The sequence below is a fragment of the Aphis gossypii genome, chromosome 2 (genome assembly GCF_020184175.1).
Source record: "Aphis gossypii isolate Hap1 chromosome 2, ASM2018417v2, whole genome shotgun sequence".
Lineage (NCBI taxonomy): Eukaryota > Metazoa > Arthropoda > Insecta > Hemiptera > Aphididae > Aphis > Aphis gossypii.
The window spans coordinates 25,540,160-25,566,766 of record NC_065531.1 but is presented as its reverse complement, the minus strand read 5'-3'; the positions used below and the strand labels follow the sequence as shown (position 1 = coordinate 25,566,766).

General features: G+C 28.1%; 1 protein-coding gene and 1 long non-coding RNA gene across 12 annotated transcripts in view; one reads left to right on the top strand and one right to left on the bottom strand.

Moving 5' to 3' along the window:
* The window catches only part of LOC114128686 (rho GTPase-activating protein 21), a 60,837-nt gene that overhangs the window by 17,668 nt on the left and 16,562 nt on the right, over positions 1 to 26,607 (top strand). For 9 of the 11 annotated variants that reach the window (XM_050198891.1, XM_050198888.1, XM_050198886.1 and 6 more), the window contains exons 3-7: positions 18,209 to 18,328; positions 21,648 to 21,911; positions 22,638 to 23,718; positions 24,315 to 24,443; positions 24,702 to 24,794. In XM_050198891.1, coding sequence (XP_050054848.1) covers positions 18,209 to 18,328; positions 21,648 to 21,911; positions 22,638 to 23,718; positions 24,315 to 24,443; positions 24,702 to 24,794 — 1,687 coding nt within the window. The remainder of the gene's footprint in view (positions 1 to 18,208; positions 18,329 to 21,647; positions 21,912 to 22,637; positions 23,719 to 24,314; positions 24,444 to 24,701; positions 24,795 to 26,607) is intronic. The other 2 variants (XM_050198896.1, XM_050198894.1) reach the window with 1 other exon arrangement.
* LOC126549522 (uncharacterized) lies at positions 17,364 to 21,701 on the bottom strand. The gene is made up of 3 exons (XR_007603626.1): positions 21,599 to 21,701; positions 18,163 to 18,353; positions 17,364 to 17,450 (listed from the first exon to the last, which is right to left on the bottom strand). It is a non-coding gene; the product is annotated as an uncharacterized LOC126549522 (long non-coding RNA).

Sequence of the window (26,607 nt, the reverse complement as noted above, 5' to 3'; positions counted from 1 at the left end):
TAAAATTTTATTTAAAAGTCATTTTCATGTGTTTTCTATAAACTTATTTTTACTATATAGTAAAAATAATGAATTAGGAATAGGAATTCATTCTAATTGTACGCCCTTATAACTTATTTAATTTCATTATCTAAATTTATACATTTTTACTTTAGGCTTGCGTATTCGTGATAGTTTATTCTTGAAAATTGTTTTTAACGTATGTCGCCCGGCATGTTATAATGTTATGGACAACGTAATAAAATATTAGAGAAAATAAACAATCGTTTTAGTGTAAAGTATGGGTAATCCTTAGTAAAATATTTAGCTTAACCATTATATTATTATAATGTCATCGTTGTATAGAAGTTTCCAAAGATCTGTTGAACAACATAATTATAATATATAAGGATTCCATTGATTTCATCTATAAAACTTACCCAATACAAGTACTTATAAAATGTGTAGTACATTTAATTTTTGTGCAAAACAGATCTTATGTGATTCGTATGTTTATAAGTTTATAACCTCTGTTATAACTTAGAAGCTATAATATATAAACTCCATGTATACACTATGTATACAATGTATTATGTAGGTGTACAGGATAATTCATACTTAACCTTATTTGTAAAACTACATGTAAAATCAGATCTAGTAGTTATTACAGATACTTGAACCATTTTCACAATTTATAAATGTTGATTGATTAATATCAATCACTAAAGTTTTCAAATCACTAAAGCTTCAATTATCGTGAACCATTATTTTTAATACACAAATAGCTAAATAATACATAAACACTTGTTCAACATTTGATTTTGATACCAAATTTAATTATCCGGTAAATAATTTTCTGTAAAAAGGAAGTTTCATTTTAAAAAACTGAAAATTGTATTTCCACTAAACGCTTCTCATAAGTAGTATAAATAATAACTTCTAAATTTTGAATTTATGGTTTTTAATTACCTATATTATTTAAAAATTCAAAAAATCATATTTTGAAAAACTACATTATATTAAAGAAAAAAGAGGTTGAGCATACTTTGTGAATCATTGTGTTTAGTATATATAAAAGGTATAAATAACCCTCTAATGCATTTTACTTGTAGTTTAAACATTGTTTATGATGCTCGTTAAAATCGTTATCGTTTTCGTATTTGGCGATTCTATACATCTTTTTAAATGTTGATCGTTTTCTTTGGTTTCATAAAACTGATACTCCCTGAATATGTACAAATACTGCGTTGTACCTCAAGATAGATAAATATACTGATTGTAGACGCCGCTGTTGTCTCGGAATGTCATTATAACAAGTAAGGTACGCCTTTTATTTAAGGATATGTTTCGCACCTATCTATATTTAATTTTATGAGAGAAAATTTATGAAAACCTTAAAAAATGTTAAATACTAATTTAATGTAACTTAATGTATGATTGTTAGTTGTTGCGTAATCAGAAAATTATATATAAAAATGGTTCAAAACAGAAAAACCGAGAATTAAGGTTTTAGTTATTATAGATTAAAGATAAGATTATAATATTTATAATAAACCAAATTTTCACCACAATAATATAATAGATCTTTAATTGTGCAAAATCGTTTTTATTTTTTGTATTATCTATATCGAGGAAATAATTATGATGTTTGTAGCACTTCTGTTTTTCATGGTAAATAATATATATTTTGAATTTTAGGATTAAAATTTAAGTTGATATTACTCAAGCAAAACAGATAAATTATAACAGAGTATAATTCAATAATTTAGAGCTTCCTTTTAAATCGAGTTTTAAATTGAATTTGCTATAAGAGTTCTAAAGTTGGATAAAAGAGAATACGCTATGAATTGCAAATATACTCTTACTTTAAAAAGTAACTCATCCGCACTAGGATTACACCGATTACATACATATTATTATTATTATATATTAAACCAATTAATTTATATCTGATTTTATTTCATTAAATCGTTGGCCGTTGGGTACTAAACTATATTTGTGAAATTAACTTTTATTTACGAGTTTAATGTCTATACTGCGTATAATATGTTTTATCATTGATTATAAATACTAGTATTTATAATCAATGGTTATATGTACACACGCTAAATGTTATTCGGTAGCTATAATTTCTTAGACACCTGATCCGGATATATATATACATACATACAATATATATTATAAATTTATAATTTTTATTTGCATAAAAGAATTATTACACGTCGTCGGGCGGTCAAGGGGCAATTGATGTTGAATAATAAAATGTTAAAATCTAATTTGAAAATCTTTTGTAGAAAGTGGTGCAACACACGACAGCAATAAAATAGGTATAATATATTATATTGGACAGGTTTTTTTTTTATTATTATTATGTATAATAATTATTTAAACATGCCGTTTGTCTCTGGATCTGATATTATCGAAAATATAAATGTAAAATAAAGCCAAATTTCTTTTTAGCTACTTAACATAAACATACGCTTGTATAGTTACTATTGATTGAACAAGTATTGTCAAAATGTTTTATTTTATTTTTTAATCTAGAAAGTATATTTTAACCTACATAATTTAAAATATTATGCCAGTCACTTTTATTGTAATTGTTTTTCCAATTTTTTTTTTTTTTTTTTAAAAAGGTATCTGACGTTGCAGATATAACACCTATCCATCCATGTAATATATGTTATGCTATATTTATTCCAAATAGGCCAATTGATCAATGAGCCTAATATTCTATTTTCTTATTTATTTTTTTACTTCAATGTTTAGCAAAAAAAAAAAAATTATTATTTGAAATTTGAAATGAGTTGTTGAGTGTATATACGCTAATGTCGTGATGAACATAATGATTGTGTATGCACCATTATAGAATATTAATTAAATGCTTGAATTTCACCTCTAAATATAAAATGTTGATCAATTAAACTTGATTTGAATATTAATGTTTATTAACGTATTCTTTAATATTATGTATGTCACTTAATTTGATAAAGGTGTTATTATTTATTTCATGTATAAAAATACAGGAAGTGACGTAGAAATTTCTATCAAAAATAGCATAGGTACCAATGTTTTTAAAGTAAAATTAATTGTATGTGTATTATTTTTATATAAAAAAAATAAATAATTAGATTTAATTTTACGGTTTACCCTATATTAGAGTGAATAAAAATACAAGTTCATGGTCATCAACCCATAGAAGAAAAATTCAAGCTATCAGTAATTAGATACATATTGAAACCTGATCTATGTTATAATATTGGCATCCGAAAATATCGATTGCTTAATAAATTGGTATATACGTGAGATCATAATATACGTGAGACGTATTATTAGTCGTCTAACTTGATGACAATTTTACAATAAATTATACTACATTATTTTTTTATAGATACATACGAGTACAAAATACATTTTTGGTATAATAAGATACTAGTTAAGTACCTGATACCATAGAAGTAAATGTAATAAAAAATATTTATAAAATAGTATTAGTTAATGTATCTTTTAATGGCATCATTGAGTTAATTTTCACGGAGTGTTTCATGAGTCTGGTCCTTGGTGACAATTCCTTTTTAGAGGCCTGATAGGATTAGTTTTAAAAATTGGTCTGAATGCGCTTAATATGTAAAACAAAGATTCACGAAATTTTGTGAAATATATTTAAATAGGTACAGTTTACCTAATACCTATATGTTTGGTAGAAGGTTATAATCTTAATTGGTGAAAAACAAAATTTCTGTTATTCAAGTTAATTATTTACAATTATAATTAAAAATTATTAAATTTTAATTTAAATAAATATAATATATATTATGAAAAAAAAACTGAAGTTAATAAACACTAATTTACTATCATAAAATTCATGTTTTTTAATATTTTATATAAGTAGTATATATAATATACATACTGAAAAATTTAAAGAATGTATATATCTATTGGTTTTTATAATCTATAATGTATTACAGTGTAGATACAATTATTATAAACATTAATCATCGAATATATTATTGAATTGTTTGCCTAACCCTAATTAAATTCAATAGGAATATTATGTTTTTGAAGGAGTTGCCTAGTTTGTGTATTATATATAGAATATAGACTACCTATAGTTATATCATGCATGTACCTATTCAAATAGATGTTATTAATGTTTCGGGTATTAGTTTTTTTTTGTAAGTACAGTTTTGATGGGTCGTTGAGTTCATAAATCTTCTATTGTACTCATGATTTTATTCCCCGATTACATTATAATCGACAGCAGTAATAGTTATTATTCGTAAAGCACTGAGCTTGGTTTTTGATCAAGGTGATATGTTATAGTCGTTATAGGTAGTGCCGGACATACTTGTGTGAATTCGAGTTAATTTAAATTCCACGTTTTAGTAGTTCAATTAAGACGCGTGAATCTTTTCCCGTGTAAATTTTTCGAACACATGTGTAGAATTTAAACGATATTATTATCGATTTAATTTTTTTTTATAAAAAAGTATATATCAATGTGATGAAAACGTATTGACTGCGTGATACTATACATAAATAAGCTCTATGAATAAAAATATTACGCATAAAATAACTTTTTAACAAAATTAGGTAGTATTGATTTGGATCACGTATACAAAACAAAACGTTCTATATTGAATCCAAGAAAATTATTTTAGCATTTAACGTCGTATGAAATTAGTTATTTCAGTTATTTGTTACTGTTAAGAGAATATTTTAAGTATTGATAATAAATTATTATTATTTTTTTGATTGTTTTGAAAATCATAATTATTTTATTTACAACATTCGCTGAGTCTTAGAACTATTATTTTTAGCATTTTTCGTAAACTAGCTAATTTAGTTTCGAAATATATGTAATGTTCATAGACATAATTGTATGATTTGTGTATTTATGAAAATGAGACGAAGAAAATTGCATTATTATATTTTACGAGTAAGTAACCTTTCTCAAAAAAATAATTTTAAAATGATTAACATATTTTTACAACATAACTATATAGTATCTTTATAAACTTTCAAAATTATATTGATTAGAGTTTATATTTTCATAAGCAGTGTTTGAAACTGACTTTTATTTAACTATTACAATCGTTTGTTGTAAAAAGCGTAATATATTCGTATATTATCGAAATAATTTTGTTGTGTGCTTATTATAATATGAAATTTAAAAATAAAATATCATTCCCAGATCTTTATTACTCATTATATAATGTCTTGTTTAACTTATTCAACAGCTTGCGTTATTAATTATAATATTAAATAAATATATTTTGTATTGAAAACTCACCTATTCAACTGGACATGTAACAACATATTTTCATGAAATTAAACCGTGGGATCTGGTACAGTCTATAATTCAGAGGTTCTCAACCAGGGTGCCGCGATATTATTTGAAATAAATGTATTAAAAAAAAAACGACTTCGTGAAAAATACAGCGCTATGAGTAATAAAACAGGCTATAGTATAAAACTAATAGAATATTTTATAAAATATAATTTGTGTATATACCTACTATTTTTGTTTATACTTACGCACTTAGGTAAATAAAACCGAAGTTACAAAATATAAATATAAATACTCGATATATTACTATATTAATATTACGTATTCAGTATAGAATATGTATATCATAATGTGCCTCCAGATTTTTAAGAAAATTACTAAGGGTGCGCTAGCTACGAGTCAAAAAATGTTGGGAACTTTAGGTTTATGTGAATCTCCATTATTTAACCTACAGTAGCTGCCATAATTTTGATTTCGCTGTATTGTTTATATTAGATAGATATACAGTGACAGAGTGACAATACTTAGGTTTATGCCATATAGGTATCACGTCCTTAGAGCTAAGACATAAATACTAACGACTTTTGAGTATAGCATGTACATAATATTTTGCTTAATATTATAAAGGTACTTATCAATTGTATACGTTACGAACAACCAAAAAGACTTCCTTATTTTTTAAAACATTTTTATTCTATCGACGTATAAAATATAAATTTACAGAAAAATAAGGGGGTTATTAATATTTCTTTGTTGTATACGAATTTATCGGTTTATGTATTTGATGTTATCTATAATATAGGTATCTTAAACTGTATTTAATTTGCCTTTTCGATGTATGATATGACGTGAAATGATCATATTTTTGTTGTATAGTTGTATACATAGTATATCCTTGAAGTAGGTTAGTCCACCTGGTGCCTTATATTATAATACATTATGAGTCTTCAGTCTGGTCAGCATTTTTGTAATTCAAACATTTTGCGTGCGTTGCTGTTTTTTTTATTTTCTATTCATCTCAGTTTAGCGTTAATAAAGTTATCGTTTTATAGCCAACGCATGAACTACTCAATATTATAAAATAATTCTCTACTGTACTAGCATCTCTCGCGTATTTTTAACTTCCTATACATTCCAGGTATTATAATAGTGTTATAGCGTTGTAATAGGATATTTTATTATATACCTAGTTTTTATAAAAATGATATACCTACTTTTATTACTATCTCTGAATATTCAAGAAGAAGAAAATGACGTATATAGTTTAAAAAAGTGTCAACGACGGAATATCTGATCGCATATGCCGAATAAGAAAATTTCGTTTGAAAAATACACATTTATGTATAATATATAATATTTTTACCGTAGAATTATTAAAGCTCGTATAATAATATTATATTTTATGATGGTATAGTATTATCATCCCACGACTTGTACGTGTCATCATTACGCACATTTAACACGGACGATGTGTTATTTTAAACGACTAAACGTGTAGTCAGAGTTTAGCGCATAAATCACATAGTTACAGGCCATGGTGACTGTTTTCGGACACTACTTAACGAGATATTAAACAGAGTGGGTAGCGGTGGTGGTAAAGTCAGTGTTGAGGAGAAGCGCAAATAAACAAATTCGAAAATAATTGATCTTCTCTAATGATATTGTCATCGGACTAAGACCTATACGCACAATATAATTATTTTACATTTTTACAACAATTTTCTCATAAATGTTTACTAGCGATACAAACGGATATAAAAGATTTTTTCTCACATTATGGTTATCTGTATTCAACTGTAAATATTTTAAGCCGTCATTTTTGGAAAAGATAAATTGATGCACGCGGTAATCACAGTACATCAGTTGTACTACCTAGTACCTACAATCGTTAAAAAATAAAAATGAATGTATTTTTTATTTTAACGTACTCTCTTTTAATGCTAATTCTATTAAAATACTTAGTATTTATTTTAAACACGTTTTAGTTAAAACGTAATAAATTCAAATATGCAAGTTAAATAAATAAGATAAAATATTAATTTAAATTTTACACAGATACGTTTATGAACACTTAAAATGTTTATTTTTGTGTTAATAGTTGATTATTACTGTCTAAAAAAGATTAGGCTAGCGAGTTCAACATTTTTATAATTAAAAATATTCTCTCTAGTATACCATTATAAAGGGGTATTTTAAAACGAACTCACACATTTTAATTTCTTGTAGTGAAGTGATGAATGAATGAATTATTATAGTTATATTTATTTATATTAAACAACTATTATTTCAACCTACTGTATACAGTAATATATTACTACTAATAGTTGTATAAATAAATTATAAAAATATTATTAGAAATAGATATAGGTTGACATACCCGTCTCTTCTCATAATAGTTTTTCGTACAAAATGATTTATTAGGTATTGAATTCAAATTTAAAGCGTTCATAACAGTGACTTATTCAATAACCAAAAATACATCGACATCGTTTATACAGAAGACTTCTCTGGTTTTTTCTCTTATTAAAGTATGTAGTATATTTTATTTGTATAGTACTTTAATGTTTTAACTATTTTATGGCCTTAAGGTGTTAATAAACTGACACGTATATTATTGTCTATAATATTATCTTATTTTTTCTTGTAATATTTCAAATATTTTATAAATGCTTGTGTTAATTGCTCTCAATTTATTTTTTAGTATGTCTTAATGTCAATACATTTCTATATTTTTTACAAAACATCTTTACGACTAGTCATTAAAATATATATATTAATCGCATTTATTAAAAAAAAAAGAATATTAATTTTAGGTACCTATACCCTATGCCCTATATAATATAACCCATATTAAAACCTAAATTAATTACATGCGTTTACTATAAAAAGTGTGTTTATCAAATTGTATATTTATATACCTACCTAAACTTTTATTAAAATTGTTGTTTTGTAAGAGTCGTAAAATAAAAAATACAAATACAAATTTTTAGTCTCGTATCTTAAGTTGAATTAATTTAGGACAATAATTTTTCTTTATGTGGCTTTTAAAACTCTAAGAGTTTTTACCGCCAAAACAACATTGCGCCACTTGTCCCTGTTATGAATCAGTTCTCCCACGTGTCAATTCCCATTTCATTTGGGTCTTCTTCGACTGAATCGTTAGGATAATAATTAATTTTGTAAATATTTTCTTTTTAAAAATATACATTACTTATTAGTAGGTCAACAATTATTGTGTTATTTGCTTTATTGTTATTGATAATAAATCAAACTATTATATCAACGCTTAAGTTAAGAACATAACTTGTGTTTATGCTTTAGACTTTTCATGATATTTCAGTTTGTATGCAAGTTATTTATTTATTAATATTAAGCAGGCTGAGCTATTTTTGTATAATTATAGATTACAATGTTTGCATTCACAGTAATAGTATATAATAACAACAAATATGTAAATTTTATGATTAGCTAGAATTTAATTTTTAAATTAACTTTTTAGTTAAATCTAATCAAAAAGTTGAAAGAGTGACACATTTGTCATTATCAATAAACATTAAACAAATGACAGTTATAGATATAACTGTCTATAATCTTTATTATTTATGCCTTATAGGTTTATACCTATGTAATTTATGAGTATATTATGTAAAATATTACAATTCAGAAATTCACAAATCTCGATTTTAAATATAATCATCATAAAGTAACCTACGGACATTTTTTTAATACGTATAATATTCCGATTACTGCATATAAATAAAATTATGTGTATATTAATACAAGTGCCTATATTCCTGTGTACCATACCGCATGTATTGGATAAACTGTGTGGAAGGCGGCCGGATGTTAGAGTGTGTGCGCCACAGTTAGGATTCACCTTGATGTACACATTCATGCATACGTGCGTGCGTGCGTGAAAACCGAACGAAAACCATTCGTGCGTACTATATAATAATATATAAAATATTTAAAAAATAAAGTTTCCTGCCGTTAGTTTCATCTTGACACAGTTTCGATACGACCGCGACTTTTGTAGGCGATGCACCACCGCTAAGCACGGCACCGTGACAGCAGAGTTTTTTCGTTAAAAAAAACACAAAAACACTCATTACCATAAAATTCGTGTGTACGCGTGCTCGTGTATTGTATTTGTGTTAATCGGAAATTATTAACAGGCGCGAGGCAACATGGCCCGCTCTTTTTCTCGCGAAAATCAATCGGAGCGCAAAAACAACGGTGCCGGAACATCGCAATTTTATTCACGGCGGAAGTTATTATGCGCCACGTCGCGGTACCGTTCGTCCGACTGCGGTGACACGGGTCGCGATTTCGTTGCCCGCACAGATAGGTACTGACTATACTGCCGTTGCAGTTAATATTATTATTTATACACCTTTTTTTTTATATTTTATACGACATAATAGTGTAACAGTTTTTTTGTGTAACTATACTAAGTATTACCTCAGTCTTGATTATTTTTCTCCTATTTTTTTATCGGTCGCGTTTATATTACCTACTACAAGCTATATATATATATATATGGATAATCTACGCTTAGAATGTTTGCTATTTATATTTTATATTAGTTGTTATTTTTGATAAATTATGTGCGTTGTTTTTGTTTTAATGCGTTTCATTAACATCACATGCGACGATAGGATGATGTGTCGGATACGCTGTTTCAACAAAATATGTTTAATATCATAAATTATAATACGATACTATTCGACACGATTTCGTGGTCTCCCGTTGTACGCGCACTTTGATTACAGGCCGAAATCTATGTCCTCCTTTTTACGATAAGTATACCTGTCAAAACCGCCCATCGTTGTCTGGTAGAAAAAACTTGGAACAACACTGTATAACTGTCTCTATCTTTCTTATTTTTCGGTCTTTGGAATTGTTTTATTTTTTGTACGTATAAAAAGTCGACAGTCAACTGTCACCTACCGTTATAAAGAACTCCAGAAAACACATTTTGTCAATTATATTCCCGTATACCTATATATGCACTCGGTTCCTAAAAAATATTCAAATGCTGTAACCATCATTTTATGCACCTGGCGCCCTCGTTTCAATAATTACAACTCGCTCAAATTGTTACATTCGAACACATCGAGCGTATAATATATCATATATATATATATATATATATTATATATATATAATCCAAATGCATCGTAACTCAAGCGAATGTACGCGTGTGGCCACCACCTCGTCATTGTCCCAAAAATAAAATAATATGGTAATGTCGTGTCTGACCTTCGAGTCATATACTTGTCAATCATCGTGGCGTGTATAGTATTGATTCAATTCTGATTTTATTTTGTGTGTGTGTGTCTTTACAAGACAAACAAACGAATACGTAATTTTTTTTCGTCGATCACGAATTCGTTGAGCGTAGGTACCTATATATATCATCTTTATATAGGCTATAGAGTACCTAACAACAATATAATACATTTAAGTATATGTATTAGTATAAGTTTCGCGAACTGCATCATGTAATATATATATACCTAACCTAACCTATCGCATAATAATAATTAATAATTCTATATGTCGGCCATATTCATTAATTCATTTTTTTTCGCTAACTATACCACCGTTACGTTTACGTATTACGTATGTCTTTTTATATTTTATTTCTCAAACAAAGTACAAACCTAATCGTAAGTAGAAATAACGCTTTTGTTTTTAATAAGAGAGTATAGGTCTGTAACCCATCCGCACGAGAACGAAACAAAAGAATTGTTACAAATATAAAGTAACAATTTTCCTTCCAAAAATGTTGAGATGATTAATTTTTGTTAAATATCGTACTTTAAAAAATTATATAATGTATAGTGATATAAAGAGTCAACAATTAATTATTTTTTGAGATACACAATGATTTCTTTTGGTAAAAATCACGATTTTTATTTGTGCAGTATTTACTTTTTTACATATACATATTATTCGTTTATTTATTTTAATATTTAACGGGTACAATTGATTGATTTATTATCACGTATATTTATTACATTGGTTTACAATCGTTTAAAATACTTCATTTATAAAGTTTATACTTTATAGTAGGTACATAACTCATAAGATATTATAGTATAATTATTAAACTGTTTAAAATAAGTTCAACTCGTCACTGCTTAAATAACTTACAGTTATATATGACAATGATCGATAATTGTAACCGTTTATTGTGTTATTAGGTAGGTACATAGCGTAAATAAAATATAACATACTATGTTAAGATAATGAATACAATTTAAAGATAAACTTATCGCTGTCTTAATTATATAATATTTATAGATGAAAATATTTTTGTTTTGAATAGCAATCCGATATAATAAATTGCAAAGATCATCAGTATACATTACACCTCAGGTGGGCTCTGATTTTTATTTGCACATATAAATATATAATCATAATTGGGTGTATTATCTATCGATGGGAAAAGAGAAATTCGTTAATTATTTTTTTATATACACATAAATATTCTATTGTTGTTTTTGTATTTTTTTTTTTTTTTTTGTTACTAACAGACCGCATGTTGTCGCCGCTGTATAGTTGTTTGCGAAGACAAAATGCCAAATAAAAAAAAATGTAATATATTATTATTGTTTTTTTTCTACATTCATGTATAATGTAATAATAATATGTAACGTTGCTCGACTAGACCGAATTCACTACCGCTTACCATCGACGAGTTATGGCTGATTAAACGTAGATTTTTTTCCGTATGTCAAAAATCATCTCTAGCTCCCACCTAGCCAACAGCCGATTTATTATGAACGATTATAAAACGGCTGCCAAAAAAATATACATTAATGTGTTTGTGGGTGTCAAACTCATCCGCGTCAAATGCGGGTAGCGAATATAATGTTTTCCAAACGTCGTACTTGCTAAATAATAAGCACCGCCCCTCTCCACAATTCATTTTACGAAATTATGTATTATTGATTCTTATATTACTTGTGATAAAAGAAAAAATAATAATTTTAAAATCAATTTTAAAAGTATTATATAATTTTCGAGCGTTTTGTAAAACAATAATTGCCGTGCAGGAATTCGCGAGGTTATTCAATGAAAGTAAATTAAAAAAATATATTTATATACATATTCTTTAACTAGGTCACATTTTAAAAAGCCCCTTTATTTTATACGATAAAATCGCACACCTCGGGATATTCTGCGTGTAGTTGAATATTATTATTGTGTATAGCCACGCGCTTATTTATCTATATAATAATATTGTGTCTGGGGAACGCGCGTTCAAGTCACCATACCACCTTGCACCGTCCGCAATCGTGCAAATCGTGTTCATTATAATATAATATTATTATTATTATTATTATTATATAGGTAGTTGTTGTCTTGCACACTTATATATTATATGATGATGTGAGCCAGCTCATTTGCGGTGTTATATTTTTTTACTTATAACTGCGGAGGATTCAAGTTAGGTTCTTGCTGCTTACAATACTCACAGACTGCAGTATACCATGTTTAATTAGTTATCTCTATCTTATGTTTTATGCTAATATTTTTTAAACATAAAATAAAATATTGATGCAACTTTTTCTATAGTAAAATGTGCGTGTTATACATTATTATTTTTATAGAATGTATATAGGTATATGTATACAGTTATATTTCTATAATATTTATCGAGCCGTCAACTTATATTGATCGTAAACGTACACATCAATATATATTTAGTATTCTGTACGTTAATTATTTCTATGAACCTTTAAATTCTTAAAGAGGTCATTTTAAGTAATATATAAGTACTATATATTAACAAAATGTTTGTTCTTTGGTGATTTGTGCGTGTAGGTACATGGTGTACAGTAACCCGGTTTTACTTCTTTGTATCATTTCATGTCATTTGTAAAATATTTATTAGATATATTATTTAATCAATTTGAAAATGTATAAAATATAAATAAATAACACTTGTTTAAGTCTTAGGTATATAAATTATTTTCACGTTTAAATTTTAGAAATTAAAATTGAATGTAACTGACTAAAAATGTATAGTACTTCCTCTTTTTTTATTAATTAATTTGTTTTTATTTAGTTATTCACAGCTAGTATAGACTACTATATAGTATACTACAATATATACATGTCGATTTTCATAGTACTCAGTCTATAAATATATATTATTATATTTTTCATTCAGTTACTGCTTTGGGCCTGGGTGTGTAACCATGATTTAAAATACATCATCTTTGTTCACTTTCATCTGACTCATTCGTCTTCCGCTGTGACACTCCTATAGGGACCTATTCCGATTTATATACTAGATGTTATATACACGCGTTAAGTACCATGTCCTATTAATTAGATTAATTGCATCGATGTCGACTATTTTTCTTCCTTGTCTTGTGAATAGTTACAATATTACACTCCCCGACTATGTGACGTCAAAACCAAAATACGTTCTAAACCGTTTAGTCCCTATAAGGGTTATGTGTGTGTATATAAATACATATATAATTAACAGTTCTGAGTAAATCGTCACCTTCCATCTTGATATACAGTTTTTTTTTTGTAATCTCCATCACCAAATTTTCTTATTGTTTTGGATTGTGTATAGATTGTAAATGTTTGTATTTTTATTTATTTATTTTTTTTATTATAAAAATACACACATACCTATGGTTAACTACAAAATAGAACCAAAATCAAAAAATTGATTTAACAGTCACGTTTATTGTTGGTTTCTCGAAGTGTCGTATTGTATTATTTTGATGAGATGTTTTTAGTTTAAACTTACATTATAATGTCATGATCATCATCGCCACGTATTACGTTTTACGTATAATTTATTTAAATAAAGTTCAACCCGACTTGTATGTTGCTTAGTGTTTCGGTTATTGAAAATGATGTTTTATTATTATTGCATATCGTGTTGCTATTTTTTCTTATATACCTACCTACGTCACAATCAAACGTATTAAAATCTTGTGGTAAACAATTTAATATGTATATTATTTTTTATAGGCTGTAATTTCATGTTTTGAATAAAATATCCGGGCAAATTTTGTTATATCTTAGTGTACGCTATAAAAGATATTTTGTTATATAGCCAGTTATAATGATAACGTATACCTGTGGCCGTCGTGGTCGCGGTTTCATACACCATAATTATATTATTACTATGAATTATAATGTGCACTTGTACTATGTATATAAATTTTGTATTGTACACGTATACCATAATACCATTATGTTATTATCATTGTGTAAAATAATATTATTTTGTGGATGCATCTCTCCTTTGGGTTAAACGTGATGCAGATGTGTTGTCGACTGTCATTGGCGTTGGACTGATGGAAACTGGAGAGAGTGATTTGGCCAAAATTTTACAAACGAAATGCTCAATTTTTTATTATAGTGAAAATAATAATGGAAATCCCGTGCAATTATTTGGCTACTCATCAGACGAGGAAGTAACGCGTATCTGGCGCAGTGGTGCCGGTCGGCATTAAGCTGCATATAATATAAATTATTAACATGCGTACGTTTGAGTGCATAAAGTACGTGTGCAAATCAAGTATCCTTCACCGTCGTTGCTTGTGATAATAATAAAATTGTGAAAACAACCGCGTGACAAAATAATATTATATACCTTTAACATAATATGCGTGCGCCAGTACAAGAATAATAACACATCATATTATGTAAAAAATGATTTACCAAGCATACTCACCGCATATTTTTCTTTAATTTTAAAATATATCAATTTTTCGATATCATTTTATATTATTTTACAAATTGGTAACAATACAAACTTCTTTTTTTTCAAGTGAGAACTAATTTTTTTACCGTAAATTGTTAAAAGTATTGTTTCTTTAAAAGTATTAATATATCTTAATCAAAAAACGAATGATGCATCAAAATTTAAAATGTTGGAAATAAAAGTGATTTTTTTCAAGATAAAATTGAGAAGGCTAAAGCCACTATAGCCTCCTTAAATTTTATAAAAATCCGAGTATCAAAAAATATGGTCTTGGTAGGTTTATTAAAAAATGTTAAAAATCAGATTTTGAATAAATTCTTTATTATATAAGGAAAAACAAAACGTATATTTTAGTTAATCACTCTGTATATATAATATACACCAAACGGTACGCTGTCGGTTGAGTGCGAGGGCACGCGAGTTGCTTTAGCTAGACTGCCAGAGTTATATTTATGACAACTACTACAATGTACATGTATCAGACTTCAGTGTGTGCGTGTGTGCGCACGCGCTCATAATTCATACTAATGATTATAATAATAATAATCATCATCAAGTCCCTTCGTTTTATTATTGTTACTGAGGTATAAGATTCGAGTAGTATTTAAGAAGAGGTGGCCAATACAATAGTTGAAATAATATTCTTAGAATTTTAATTTAATGATGAGTGTTTTCGAGTTTTCGTCCCCGCTTTATATTCTGGTGAGGTAGAAAAAACTACCAATGATCGTCATGTGCTTACATTATTGTAATAAAAAACGGAAAAAAGAGGATCTACAGTAATAGACTAAACGTGAAGAGAGAAAAGGTATACGAATGTTAATTCCTATACACAAGATATAGTAAAATTCATCCATATAATGGTTATATGCATAAGCAATTATCTAAGTTCTTACATGAATAAAACCTAAAACGAATAAAATTTATTCAGACTTGATACACTAATAACTTAAATAGTTAATGTGATTAAAGTTTGTTTCTGTGTTGCATTACTGAGTCATTCAATTTGTAATTGCATTCAGTCCATTATTTATTGAAAAAAGTTACAATAGTTTACACTTCGGAAAATAATGCTACATGTCGTATAGAACTTATCAAATCCCAAATAAATGTATAGTATTGTATGAACGATGGAATTAAAATACACGTACACGGGTATTAGACTGATTTATTGTTTACAGACCAATTGACCACAATGTTATGAATGAGAAAAACAAAATTTATCGATGGTCCCACATTTGAATATTATTATATTTTTCGACCTATTGTCAGCGTATTGACGATAATTAACAGTGTTATTAATCGAATGTCACTGTGCTTATCCTCGTGGTAATGAATCTATATCTAGTAGCATTGAGAAGGGTGAACTCGGTTGGCAGTCATAAACTTATAACAGACAATTATTATTGATAATACCCTTGTTTATCTATGGAATCGTATCATGAATTATTTGTATGTCGTGTGATTAAAATTCTACAACAACTTAGTATAAAGTTTGCTGAAAAAAATGTATTTTTGATTCTACGGCTATTTGATTGAATTATGCGCATATTTTCTATTATTATGATTAATTAACTTTTATAATAATATTGTTTCTCATATTTTACGATTTTACAATATTAATCGATTTAACAACTCAATATTTTTAATAATATATTTTAATTTTAAAGTAAAATTTACCTAGATCATGAACAAAGTTATAGTTAGTAAATATTAAATTACTATATTATAGATTTAAAATAAATCAAAAATCTTGAATATAGTCTGGAATAATGTATCATTATTTTCTGCGAAATTAAACGATACTTGGATATAACTACGGTCACAAAGATCCGTTAAAAATAATATTTCGTTTGAACCTAAAAATAATAAAAAAAAAACATCTGATGTTATAAAATTACGGCATATATATCACAATATAGTGTTTAAAAAATAATGTTCCCTATATATGTCAACTTCGTATAAAATAATATTTTAATTTAATATTAACTCAACGTTTTATGCTAAGAAACTAAAAATTTGTTTCTATTCTCGAAGAATAAAATATTTAACATAACGACAAGTGGTTTTTAGTATGAGCTTGGTGATATCGAAATCTGTTTACTATTATTTGTCTACCGGTGTTTTTTTCTTCTTTGTCAGACATACATCGAATATTTTGTGTCGCATATTGATATTTAAAAAAAATATATAAAATACGAAAAATCTTTTGTTTTTATTGTTTTCAACGTTCACTTCACATTAGTGTGTTTGAAAAACAAATGTTGTCCACTGAGACATGGTACCTTACATGGCGAATAATGAGATCTATATAGTGGTTTCACTGTTTCAGTATCATTCGATTGGGTAGGTATTATATTTTGTACGAGAATCTGGTCTCGACTCATATTTATATTCGTCCATAAAAGGATAGGATTCTATCGCACACCTTCGCTGCAATAAAATAAATGTTGTATTTGTTATACATCGATCGCTATCGATCAGTATAATGCGAGTTAATGACATATTTAAAATGTAAAAGAATTTTGTAATTATATAAAATATGCAATTTGAACGTGTGCATAGAACAAAATAATAATTTTTATGTATAACCATGTTCAGCGAGTTAATTTATCAAATAGTTTTAAAATACATGAACTATACGTATAATATGTGCAGCGTACAATTTTTTAAAAGCCTAATCAAACTGCAATGTATGATCTTAAGAGTTTTGAAAAAACCATGATAATAATATTTTAATATATTACTATATGCATAAATAAATTCATCTTACAGTTTTAAACATTTAAGACAGTAAGAACCTCTGTTTAGTATTTTTTAATCCAACTTGAATTAATATTATTTATTTGTTAAACGATCACGAATGACCCCGTTTATATATACATCTCGCAGACACCAAGATAAAGCAACTACGACTTATTATTGCTAATATTTTATTCCTATATACGTATTATTATATATATTGTACCCGAACAGTGTGCCACTATGACATTTCAAGGACCCACGTAAAATATTGAATAATAGTTATATAGTCTTTTAGAAGAACATTTTTAATTACTATTTACTATTAACATACATGGATAATGTATTTACCTAATACTTATAAAATACGCATATAGTACATAATATAGTATTCCATACGTACCATGAATCTAATAAGATTTTAAATTATTGTATTTTAAATTTTACAGAGCCAAAACCGTGGAGAACCTAGAGTTGGTGGTCCCAGGTCACTGTTTATACGCCGGTCAGAAAATGGTTTCGGTTTCACGTTGCGCCACTTCATCGTTTATCCACCCGAATCATATCTGGTAAGCGTGCATTACATATATTTACCTAAATAATAAGTAAAATCACCAATTCAATTAAATTAGTCCTATAGATATACTTAACATTTATGTAGGAAACATAACTACGGTGAGCAATGTATTAGTAATATGAATTTCTTTGGATTTTTTTTTTTAAATAATATTTCTTTTTATATAAATTGCCTTCATTGGCCTTTTTATAGAATAAATTCTAAGTAATTACATATTTAACCTTGACCAGATACTCACGTCCAGTAATAATAACATAAACACGATAATTCAATGTACAGTTAAAAAAAATTAGCTGCTGATATTTTTACTACTATGTGCCTATAGAAGAAATAGTACACCTAATATAATGACTTATTATTTTTCTACTACAGTATCCTCTAGTTTATATTAAAAGTATTAAATATAGCCACGCGACAGTATAGTTTATATTATTGTGACATGTAATGGCTTCAGATTTGTTAAATTTAGTAATTTTGACTAATTACTGAATTCCAGTACCTATTAGATAATTTTGAACATTTCGAACATTTATATACACACGTGTTAAACATAAAATTGTTTATTATATACTATATAGTCAATAAAATTGGTGTCAAATCTATTCATTTTTCTTTGTCACTCAATAAAAAAAATGTAATTTAAACTCTATCCGAATATCATTCAGTAAAATATACTCATGTACGATGTGAGTTACATTTTAACTACCTATATGTATACAATAAGAGAGCTTATTAAATACAATAATTCTAGTCGTTTCTATTGATATAGTTGTTTAAAGGCAATGTACCATATAACTTACTTTTCATACTATATTTAGTATTGAAAATCAAATTATACGCTAGTAATTGAGTCAATAAAAATGTGTACCTTTTTAGTAACAATTAATATAATCTTGACTTTTAATAAAGATATTATAAATAACTGTTTTTCTTTGATACTTTTACATCAGATTTTCTTAAAGTATTCTCGTGTTGTACATGTTTTGTGTAAACTTCAATATAATGAAAAAAGATAATTTAAGTGTAAGCCTTTTTTTTTAAAAAAAAAAACTTTCAATAATTTTTAAATTGTGTATTAAAATAAAATATATCTACGTTTATATGTATTAATAAACATCATATACATAATATAACTTTTGTGCCAAGTTTTCTGATGAAAATTGTATGGACTGTAAAGTTATAAATGTTACAATTTATATAATGAAAAAAAAACATTCAAAGTATTAGTTTATAAGAAAAATTCATCGTTTTATTTAAACTTTTAAACTTTGTCTATAGTATGATATTATAATGGCAAGATTATAGAAAAGAACAATCACAATTGTACGCTGCTTACTTCAAGTCCGTTAGACATCTTTTTCTTTTATTAATGACTAATCTATATATTGTCACCACCTTGTTCTATATATTTTTATACATTATCTCACTGCATATAATTTTATCTATCTGTAATGTCTTTTTTCGTGAGATAGTTCACCTGGTTGCCAATTATTTTTGGTTACAAAATGTATTTTTGACTTCGTCAGAATTGCTTATTATTCTCTTTTGTGTGTGTGTGTGTCATACGGAATGTATAAGCTCTCATCACCTGTAGCCAAAATAAAATGCAAGAACTAAATACGCCTACTGCTTATAGGTATATAGTATATATTAATGTTTGTTTTTTTTGGAACGCTTCTCTGTTGTTAATGCTGAAAAATTAACGCATAGTGTGTATGCCCAGGTCAAACTATATAAAAATGAATTCATCCAAACCCTTTATAATATGTATATTTTTATTTGAAAGTGCATTAAAAAATGCTTATGCTATGGTTTTTTTTGTAATAAATCATTACAGATCTAAAAGTGTAGTTAGTACTTATAGTATTATGTTTCAAAGCAACTATATTTGTTTAGATTAAATTACTTTGTTCGGGATTTAGAACCTGTGTTTTATAAACTAAATTTCAATAAGTACCACAAAAGTTTATAACAAATATGTAATAACTAGGTAGTGGATTTATTTTGTTTTACACGAAGCGTTGTACAGTAATTATAAAACTAACATCCGTGTATATTGGATATTACTAAGTGGCTTATATGTTACTTGATGGGATTCATCGATTTGTTGTTAGAGTTATTACACATTGAAGCGTATACACAAATATATCTTTGTCATCGACTAAAACTCCCCACAATGTTCCATTATAAAACAAAAAAATAAGTTGTAAAATGTTCTATTTTAATCATTAATGTATTTTTCGTTTATACATAAAATATACCCTTTTAGTTTCCATGAACTTTATGAATATTTTCTTATCTCACATAATTGTGTGTAATATATAATGTGAATCAATTATTATTTTTATTATCATATAACATTTCTTTATAGTTGATAAATTATTTTTAAACTCAATAGAGTTAGTTAAGTAGTTGATTCTTAGATATATTTTTTTTCTATTAGGTATAGTATTATTATTAAAATTAATTTTACTTAAATATATCTAAAATACATTTTAACATTTATATATAGATATTTTCAAATTAAAATGTTGACGATGTTGAATATTTTAACGAAAATGATCGTTTTAATAAATTATTTTGTTGTAATCCTACAAATATTATATATTTGTAGGGAATAAAATGTCATCATAGTTATATTTTCATTTACTACACACAATTAATTTTTCAATTTTTTTTTAATTTCAAGCTATTTATTCAACGAGCTTTTAAACACACTGTTCTACACCGTAGTTATGTCAGTATTGACTTTTAAGTTAATAACACTTAACAGCTAACAGTTATAGTAATATTAGTTATTATATAATGTGTTTTTGTCAAAATAATTTCGAATATATTTTAGTATATTTATTTAAACCATCCTTAGCAATATATGTTGACTACAAACCGTCTCCGCTGAGAATCGTTTTTCATAATATACAATGATTTATCATTGAATTAAAATGTAACACGTACCCATTGAGTTGTATTAAATGTAGAAACTAATCAATTTCCTGGGGTTTTTTTTTTTTTTGTTGTTTTTTAATATAATAATACAGTTGCTACTCGTGTACCTACACCCTAATACCTATACATATACCTATTGTATTTTTCTTTGCGGCACATTGCATACACTTCTGCGGTTTGTTTTTATAAAATCTGACAGTGGTGGTTGAACAATAATAGTATATATTTACTTGCAGCAATTCCGCATTTATATTTTATAAAACCGATTTCGCTGTTATTATTTGTTATTTTAACACGATGAAAAATATTTTATTACCTTTTTATTTCTTCGCCGCCAGTAATGTATATTATATGTTGATCTACAGGTTTTGGCCGGAGATGAACGGTTGGGTTTGCGACAGGGTGCTGGCGCCTTTTCCGATGAACCGATGGACACAATATTTGTAAAACACGTCAGGGAACACGGTCCGGCTAGCGTAGCAGGTCTCAGTACTGGCGACCGCATTATCAGCGTCAACGGTGAAACGGTGGCCGGTAAGTCGTACGCACATGTCGTGCAGGTCATCCAGCAAACGCAATGCTATCTCTATTTGCTTGTGGTGCCCATGGAAAATGATATTCTACAGTTGGTGAGTATATATAAAATATGTCTACTATTGCCAACTTATATTATTATGACGCACGCACGATTCTATAATTTAATTATTATATGTACGAGGAAAGGTGTAAGAGTAATACGTAATGAATACGAGTTACTTTAGCGTATAGCGTGAATAATATCATGCCGTAGTGTGTACTGCAGCCAACTACTTAAATATATATATATATAATATTTATTATTACGTTTTTTAGACCTTGCTTGATCTATCGTCAACTTTCATCCGTAGAACTGTAGAATTATAGACGCGTGGTACAGCTTATAATATTATATTTATATATTACATCTTCTCTCTATTATATAAAGATGTTTTGTAAATTTCGTCCACATGATATAATTTCCATGGTTACTTAAACATAAATTCATAATTATTATTATTAATTAAATACTTTAAAGTTAAAACTCTTTATTATTTAAGAAAAAAAATTATATTTTATTTTCGTTCATACATATTTTTTTTTTTTAAATATTTTAAATTACAGATATTGTATTTTAATATTTAAAGCGGACTAAGGCCCCAGGGGCCAAATGTGTAAATTAACAGAGGGTCTTGACTCACCCAAAGGGATAATGGGACAACCTAGTAGGTGGTAGAGCCCCCTAATATAGTTATATAATATGATTATTTGATGTGTTATTATATAAAATTTTATTTTATTAAATAAATAATAACTGTGAATTTGGTGTGTGTACGCAGTATTTTAGCGAGACAGCTCACAACCCCGAAACAAATCAAAGGCCTGGCCGCCTAAAAACGGCTATGACATCTGGTAGTGAATTGCGTTTCCATAATCACCGTGGTCGCGATTCTAGTCCCATCTACCAGACTATCTGGGATCACCCCCAACACCGTAGCAGCGTCGGTGGTATAAGCAGTGTCAGTGGCGCAAAACCGTCGTCGGCCGCGGCTAGATTCGTATCCCCTCACCGAACGTCCGGCGTCCGGCGCTCATCTGTAGCTGATACGAACGGCAGTGGTGGCGGTTACCCGCACCACCGGAACAAGCCAACAACAACGCAATCCAACAACCCGAACGCTCGACACAGTATGGACATAGGGGTGGCGTGCCGTGACGCACTGCAACTGCAGGTGGCGGCCGACAACTCGGCGGCCCATTACCGACTCCATCGTCAACTGCAATATAGTGGTGCATCTCAGCCACCACCACCTGTCGACCCCGTCATCATGTCCCGAATAAAAAAAAGTCTCGAACAGAAAGAAGAGTTCCTCCGACGACCCGTGGTCCAGCAGCAACAACAGCAACCAGCCAAAGAGTTCTACGCCAAGCCGCAAAAACTTTTACCACCCACGTGGCCGCCCTCACTCTCGTCTTCGCCGTCAATTAACCAGCCGAAGCCATTTGCGGAATGTAGCTCTGCAGCAGTACAGGAAACATCATCTGCTCAACCACCGCAGGTCCCATCTAAGCCAAAAGGCAAACAGTTTGTGAACACTTTGGGAAAAATACACGAAGATGGCAACGGTGGCGTCAGTAAGTCACCGGGGGCAGCCGCCGAGAGTTCGGACCATCATCACACTAAACAAACTGGCATGCTACAAGTGGTTTCCATGAGGGCCAAACAGTTCGAAAGCGGTAAAATTGACGATAAAACCGATTTCTACAAGAGCGAATTGGCCCGACTAACGTCTAAACACAATGTTCCTAATGTGGCTGTGAGGAAAATGGAATACGAACAAAAGCTTTACACCGACAAGAAAAATCCCACCACCACGGAGCAACAAGAGATTACTGACGATTCGATTACTAGCTACAGTAGTGAGTGTAATGACTAATAATAATAAGTTATATGTTGCTGACTAATGCGCTTGTTATTTCGTTAGTGTACATAAAATACCCGGTAATAATAATAAACTGGGTCAACATAAGATTTACTTTACCTGTAAGAAATATTTCAATCTTCAAAAAAAAAAAATTGAATGAAATGAAAAAAAGTTGTCAATTTAACAATTAAATTTTAAACATTATAGAAACATGGTCTGTTTTATTCAAAATAATATGTATACGATCATTATTAGTTTTTTTTTTTATGTGTACTTCGATTGATTAATTCTTTTAATTAATACGTTCAATTATTTAACTCTTTTTTCTTTATTTTTACATTTCATATAATTTTATATGAACATCGTTGTTTACTAAATTTTTCTTTTATCGAACGACATTTATTATTTCAAAATCTATTAACGTATTTGAAAATATTTTTCTTTCATCATTTCCAGTTTAAATAAAACAGCCTATTTCAAAATGTATTATATTTTTTATCATTACAATTTTTTAAGTCTTACGACAACTCACATTTTTATAATATTATGCATAAAAAACATTTTTATTTTTAATTTTTCTCTTGCATGCAGGTTCTTCTGATAAATCAATCTCTTTCGCAAGTCCTTCATCCGTAAGATATCATTCCGGGAATCTAATCGTACCTATTGGTAGCAACAAAATACACTGCGATCCTCCTAAAGAATATGAACCACCAAAAGGTAAGATCGTACAAATGACTTTTATAAATATACAGCTATTTTTATTTTAAACGTGATAATTGTCTGGTTCTGAGCTTTTGTCATGTTCTGCGTCGGTTTAAATCGTGCTGGACAGACAACAAAACGAGTTCAGACATGCATGAAAAGGGTGTTCGCTCATGCAATGTTCATTATTATTATTGTTTATGTGTTTACTTACTTAACTATAACCACCATATCTTTTGGATTATTTGACAAAAAAGGAGTTAATTTTTTTAGACGAGTCTATTTCTAAAGATGAATCGTATCGCTTCAAACCGGTGGTGCGTCAAGATTCCTACCTGGCTGCATGTAAAAAGCCCACTATCATAGGTGAGCTAGTAACAACTATATTATTCCAGTTAGATTATAGATTTTAGTATATACAATCATGTTTTATGTACATGATTAATTTGATATATATATGACTGCTATATTATATCATACACATCATTACCTAAGTACCTTGCACCAAGTGCTGAGTTTTTATTTTTTATTTAAGACACTTATCTTAATCCGATAAGCCACATTCGGGTTTTTCTATCTATATTTTCATTTTCATGTATCTTCATTCTTCAAAACTATTCTCTATCGGGATCACCGACTATCCGCCATCCGGTGATTCGATTTATATACTATATATATATATATATCTGTATTATATTTTTTACGCCTTATATATACTCGTATTATATTATAATATAAAATATTATTATAGCTAATTATCCAGTAGCAAAATAGTTTTACACAATCGATTTAGTAGTATGTATAATATTTTGTGTTGTAGATTAGTTTTTTTTTTAATGTAGTTCTATATTTATTTATTGTAGAATGCGAAGTATAATTAGTAATTACTATTTTTTGAATATGGGCTTTGTTACCAAAATGCCACTGTCAAATCGTATGATTTTCGTTCCGTTTCAGTAACGTTTACAGTAGATAAATTTCGGCCTTGGTATTAGTTTGGAGTGATGTCACGAATCACGACGTCACAGTATGTCTGTAGCATAGAGTAATAATAGTCTATAGTTAGATGGATCAGTAAAAAAAAATTCGTAGCTACGAACACGATGAATTTTGATGAACTGATGAATTGATGTTGATGATGAAGATAATAATAATTAATAAAATGCTGTTTTAAACCGGCTAACTGGTATAAGGCAAGCTTGTGTGTCTTTAAAATAGCTCTCTCCGCGTGCAGTACATGACGCGCATTGCTGTTCAGGTAGACGAGATACAAGCCGAAATATACATAATAAAAATAGTACCAACTCGTATAGTTGCTATCCTAATAAAATTTTATTATTTTTATTATAAAACTATTATTAGTACTGTTATTAAAAGATTTTGCGTCCAAATACAAATACAATTCCAAAATACATTATTATTAACTATTGTTTCATTAGTTGTTAGTTATTATCTATATTATTATTTGTTGCTTTTCTCAATGAACGTAAAAAAACACGCGAACTGCTTCTATCATCGTTGCTTTTATTTTTCAGTTCTTCTTTCGTTCACCGTTGTCTGTTAGTAAGTGGTTTTTATATGTACGAGTATTGTGTATAATAATATGTTATGTATATGTATAGGCAGTAATATTATGCTCGTGATAACAACACCATTTTAAATTATAACGATTTCTATGTATAGGAAACCGTAAAAGCGCTCAACGGTGCCAAGTACCAGTGTTTACCGTTTATTAAGTTAGGATCATCCTTGAAAATTTAATTTTAAACGTAATTATCTAATATGAAAAAGAAAGTGTACTATTGTTTGTAATGAAATATTTACAAATATAATTTTGGATATTAAAGTTAACTTATTAAATAAGTTTATTCATACTTTACACAGCTTTTATAATTTTTGTAGATCGATCGATTTGCGTTAAAACCCGCATATGTGTATCAAATGTATTTCTTCTTCAATTTGTATATAGTATTGATATATTTTCCATACAAAACCATTGTATAGGACTTAATTGGCATTTCAAAAGCTAGAACTCTTGTACTGTTTGTATCCGAGAAAAGTGATGATAGGTAGTAAATATGATTTTTCTGTTCAAAATAGAACTTGTTAACTATAACTTGAATTATTTATTATAATTTATAACTATTTTATTTCCCTCGAAAAAAAAATTATTATTGAT